Source organism: Zingiber officinale, chromosome 2A (genome assembly GCF_018446385.1).
Source record: "Zingiber officinale cultivar Zhangliang chromosome 2A, Zo_v1.1, whole genome shotgun sequence".
Lineage (NCBI taxonomy): Eukaryota > Viridiplantae > Streptophyta > Magnoliopsida > Zingiberales > Zingiberaceae > Zingiber > Zingiber officinale.
Genome location: NC_055988.1, coordinates 1,068,026 through 1,073,756, shown reverse-complemented (window position 1 = coordinate 1,073,756; position 5,731 = coordinate 1,068,026). Strand labels below are relative to the sequence as shown.

General features: G+C 36.5%; 1 protein-coding gene across 1 annotated transcript; it reads right to left on the bottom strand.

Moving 5' to 3' along the window:
• Nucleotides 1-2,728: 2,728 nt before the first annotated feature.
• Nucleotides 2,729-3,453, bottom strand: LOC122044342 (transcription factor MYB1R1-like). Its single transcript, XM_042604842.1, has 2 exons — nt 3,160-3,453; nt 2,729-3,097 (listed from the first exon to the last, which is right to left on the bottom strand). The coding sequence occupies exons 1-2, from the start codon at nt 3,395-3,397 to the stop codon at nt 2,892-2,894; spliced, it is 444 nt and encodes a 147-aa protein (XP_042460776.1). The 5' UTR covers nt 3,398-3,453; the 3' UTR covers nt 2,729-2,891.
• Nucleotides 3,454-5,731: the final 2,278 nt, after the last annotated feature.

Genomic DNA, 5,731 nt, shown 5'->3' with positions numbered 1-5,731 from the left:
AATCATTCGGAGCATTTAATGAAGGTATGATCAACCTTGATGTCGAAGATTGGCGCAGAACGCGAAGTGATCCGGTGAAGGCCATCATTGATTCATTCAAGAATATCTCTACGGCTGACTGGGCGGAGAGTATTAGCATGGAGGAGCCGTTCGGCTAGACTCACAGTCCAGTCAGTCGGACTATTCGCCTCCTTCGACTAGACTTGAAGGGGAGGCAAGTGATCCGGTAGTAAGAGACAGGCCCCCCCTGCAAAGTCAACGCCAAGTGGAAGTCACCGGAGCAGCCGCCCATCCGGGGAGAGTGGTCCGACCGGACTGCCGGCCGACCGATGGAATCGAATACCCGGATGGGTCCGGCCGGCTCGCACTTATGGTTGGAAGGCACCCTGTCAAATCGGGGTTCCGACGCTCAGTTGAAAAGGTCATGGACCGAGCTGACCTTTTGACCGACCAAAGTCATAAAGCACCCCTGTTTATTAGTCTCCACAAAGCACAAGTAAACCACTGCGGATGTCCGGCCGGATGTTGAGGGAGCTGTCTGCCCGGACGACAAGTTTGGAGCAAGGGAAAAGGACAGGGGACTTCTTTCTCTGACAACCGGTAGGTTTCACGTGTATACCATGCTCCAAATCTTGTGACAGGGGATTCTGCTGTCCCATCAAGGGCATGCTTTGACTGTAGCGATATGGGTCAGGTAAGCTTTCTGACAGCCGCATACCTAGGAAAGGACAGAGGACACGTATGCACCTCGGTACACGTGCCCAAACCCTTCACAGCTCTATATAAAGAGCCTCAGACTTCGCCGGAGGGGGAGATTTTTTTTTCAGGTATTCTGAGACTTTGGGCGCCACCTTGTTCATCGTAATTTACCTGACTTGAGCGTCGGAGGGTCGCCGCCGGGAACCCCCTTCCCGGCCCGACTTTTGTGCAGGTTAGCCGGAGCATCGTGACACCGGTTGGAGATCTACATCAGCGAGCCGGAGAGCGCCACGTGCCCAGCGTCTGTTGACTTCTGGTTCGGACAGGATCAGTGACTATATATAATATAATAGAGATACGGTAACATAATATTTCCGTTATCAAGATATGATGTGTTATAATATTCTTAAGGAAAATTCTCAAGGAAAACTCTTAAGGATAGACACATAAATGATGGGATCCACTATTTCACTTGTGGGTCCCATTATTTATATGTCTATCCTTAAGGGTGCGTTTGGTTCGGGGTTATTCTTGATAACCTTGGTTATCCATCCAAGGTTATCAACAAAAACCTTGTTTGGTTTAGGTATTCGATGATTCCCAAGTAATGTTTCATGTCCGACACGTCAGCAAAAGGGTCATGCAGTCCGGAATCGGAAAACATCAGAAAACTAAGACTTTTGATGATTCCGAGGTTAACGAATTTTTTTTACCAAAAATACCCCCCGATAAGAAAAAACATGAAAAAAAGAGAAAAAATATTAAAAAATGGAAAAAACTAAAAAAATGTTTTAAAAAATTTAAAAATTTATTTTTTAAAAAATAAATAATTTAAAAAATAAAAAAAATAAAAATTTTAAAAATAAAAAATAAAAATTTTAAAAATAAAAAATAAAAATTTTAAAAATGTTAAAAAATTTTAAAATTTAAAAATTTTAAAAAAAATTATAAAAATTTAAAAAAATTATAAAATTTTAAAAATTTTAAAAAATGTAAAACATTTTAAAAAAATTTAAAAAAATTATAAAAATTTTAAAATTAAAATTAAAATTTAAAAAATGTAAAAAAAATAAAAAAATATAAATATAAATAATATAAAAAATATAAAAATATTAAAAAATAAAAAAACACATAAAAAAGTAAAAAAATATACAGGAAAAAGAAAAGTAAAAAATTATTAATAAATAAATAATAATAATAATAATAATAATAAATAATAATAATAATAATATGTATAGTTGGTTTTGTAACTGAGGGTAATACGGTAAAATATTAAACTAGGGTATTCATTAAAACTTTCAAACAAACAAGTTTTTGTTGCATTACTTAAGTTGAACCAAACAACATTTAGTTATGTTTTATTCCCTATAACCTTGGTTATGTGATTAGCTGATAATCACATAACCAAGGTTATACATGATGACTTGAGCCAAACACACCCTAAGAGTTTTTATTAAGATTTTTCTTTGAGAATATCATTTCTCTATTAATCATATCCAAAATAAGGTACTATCCTTCTCTAATAATATTATAAAAGTAGTATGCTTCTGTCTTAATCAATATGTATGTTGTCCTCATCGATATTTCTCTTATCGATTCTTAAGAACGGACAACCTAAGATTTATCTTATTATGCACCTGACGTTTGTATAGTTACATATACCTTCCTTCATATCTATAGGATCGACGTTAGAAGGACCGTTAATATAACGAATCTACATTTATAAAAGATATATGCTTTTACTAGGAAAGGCACACAAACATGCGTGCATTTGATTAATCATCACATCTATTTCTTCTATTTTTAATTTTCTTTATTTTCCTCGACGGAAACCTTAATTGAGTGTCGGAGGGGTTAAGCTGGGACAACTCCGGGCTTTCATTCTAATCTTCTCCTTCTCTTTCACTCGGATTTTTCGGATTTCCTTGGCAACTGCCACTCTCTTCCGCACCCGAAGACTTCGTCAACGTAACGGACAGCCACCGGTGACTCGAATATTGCACCTTAAAGAACATTTTAAAGGTTCAAGATGTAAAACTATTCTCATTTGCATCCTCTTGATTGATCTTCGAAGGCACTAACAAGATCATAAATCATATTATTTCAATTAACTCTTCAGCATGAATAGCATTCAGCCCTTTTCAGATCAACAATCACAAGGGCTTCTTTCAAGTTCATGAAGAAGATGAGGATCATTTTACGACATCGAATAGGCTCGATCGCCGGTTCGTCTTGTTAAGGCTGTTTTGCCTGAGGAAGTGCTTCTGAGCATGACTAGCGACTTGAGTCGGTGTTCGTGTTGTGACAAATTTCTTCGATATGCCTCGCCAATTCCCCTTCCCGAGTTTCTCCAACCCAGTTAGAAACAACTTGTGTTCTTCCTCACTCCAAGGAACCCCTAAAGAATGACAAGTTACTGCAACTCTTTCAAAAAGAAAACAGAAAAGAACAATTAATTACCTTTTTTCCTTTCTTGTGTTCTAACAGCCATGCCATCAGACATATTACCTCTAGAAATCTTCTTCTCGGTTTCATTTTCATCCATAAACGGCGAAGAAGAAGAAGAAACACAAGTGTCGAAGTTGAGTGTCTCCGAGCTGAAGTCTGTGTTCATGGGAGATGTACTAGGCATCTCTAGCTGCACGCCAAAGAGCTTCAACCCACCTCCCACCATTTCTTTCCCCTCTGTGGAGCTCATGCATTCGTCTTCAAATTTAGAATTGCAAGTGTAAATCAAATATATATATATATATACACACACATATTAATTAGGTAGGCTGATCCTATCCGAAAGCAGAGAATAAGAGAAGTTAAGGATATGGTTGGAAGATTGATGGGATGACGACTCCGCGTGATCCTACAATGCAAAGAATGTTAGTACCGGGCTATGAAGGAGTTCTCGGTGTTAACCCTTCAATGTTTAAGTCGGTGATCTATACAAATGAAGAGTAGTAGAAAATTATAACTAGAGCATGTGTAATAACGAAGTTACGCATACCTTCGCCTGTAGATAAGAACTCCCTTTTATAGTGTCACTATAGTGTTTGTGCACTCACTATTCCAAAGGTTAGTAGCTGTCCGTGATTTACCTCCTCCGTATTGACTCTGGAACGAGTTGGCCGAGGCGCTGGGGACGAGCATATTCGTCTTTTACCACTAGTGTTTGTGCACACCTTTCCAAGCGCATGCACGTTTTCCAAAATATTCTAAGAAAAGATAAATAAAAAAAAATATTTTACATCTTTCTTTGAACGAGTACACAAATCCCTGATGCGACATATTGGAAGTTTCTAAAGTACAGTCTACCTGCTGGATATGCTCTGTTGTCAGGAGCACAAATCTCCAGAAAGAGTATGATGAAATATGTGGATGGATCCCATCGCATGCCGATCAGACGCCAAATGGGGCCCGCTCGACAAGGACGTCTCCGCTCGATCATCTTCATTTATTCGACCTTTCCTTTGTCAGAGGGTTGTCTTCCATCTGACCGGCCATGGCGTCTTGCTAAGACAATGGTCCGAGAGATTGTCCACTCGGACATGGCTGGTCAGCAGTATAGCCCGTTTGACCCACTATGTCCAACCGGATAACTCTTTACTTTGACCTCCATATCAGTCGTTCCTTCCTACTTCGACCCAGTTTATGTGAGACCCTTTTTCACCACGGCATCACATGTCACTCTACACATTGCATTGTTGCTAGCTCATCCATCACTCGGATCTCATTTACTTGAGTGGAAGTTGAGTGAGTTTGAAGAGTGACTCTGTGTCGAGTGAGCCGACCAAATCTATCCAATTGGATGAGCCAAGCGAGCCAAATAAGTCATTTGGAGTAAACAACAACAACAACCACAACAACAATATTAAACACCCATTCAATGTGCTGATCTATTGGTGGTGGACTTACTGTGGCGTTTGCTGCATGACAAGGATTGCTCTTATTGATCTCATCCAATCCTTCAATTACTTCATGGAGAAACACGAGCAGCAGAAAGCTCTCTCTGTTTTCGGCTGCAAGTTGCGAGTGACAAGGATTCAGAATCAGCAGCCACCTGACACAGTTAATGGCTGATGCAACCTTATTGCTTGCCTTCTTCGATCCAGAACACAAAAAAAAAAAAAAGAAAGAAAAGAAAAACAGATTTGCTCTGTCTTTTTGAAGCTCGTTTAAGATCTCTCGCGATCTTGTTGTGCTTGTCGTTCTCATCTCATCTAACGGTATGTTTGGTTGGGAGGAGATAAGGGAAAGGAAAGGAAGGAGAAATAAAAGAAATGGAAAATTTGAACCTTATTTGGGATGGAGTGAGAGAAGGGAAGGAAAGATAAAGAAGGATAAGTTTTAACCTTCCTTATCTATAGAAAGAGAGATTTTCTTACACTATGAATTGGAATGTAAGGAAGGAAAAGAGAAAATAAAAAAAATTTATTCTACTTTTATCCTTGTTCCTTGTTCGTAATAATTTAAGAAAATTTTTAATTTTTAATTTTGTTATGTTGTCGGAGTCCAATTTTCTTACTTTCTTCACCGTTCGTTTGTTGTCAGATGATCTATTAACTGAGTTAAAGGAAGAAATTATTTTTACGGTTAATATTTAAGAAGATATCTACTATTTTTTTAATTTTATCATCAAAATTTAATAAAATTTTAAAAACTAAGAATTCTATGTTATCTTTCAATTTTTTTTTATTTAAGATTTCTAAAATCATTATTTTCATTATTTTTCATTTAATTATTTGATTATTGGTAATTCATTAGTATGAATAGTATAAAATATTAATTTTTTATTAAAAAATAACTAATTTAAATCATAATATAAAAAATTAATTTTATTATTAAAAATATCTAATTTATATTTATAAAATAAATATTAATATTATAAAAAATGTCTAATTTTAAAAGTAAAGATATTTTTTAACTTTATCTATTTAACTTTCATTCCCTTTCCTTTCCTCTCAAATAAAATAATATATATTATGTTAATGAACTTTCCCTCCTCTCAAACAAGATAAGTTAAATACTTTACTTCCCTTCA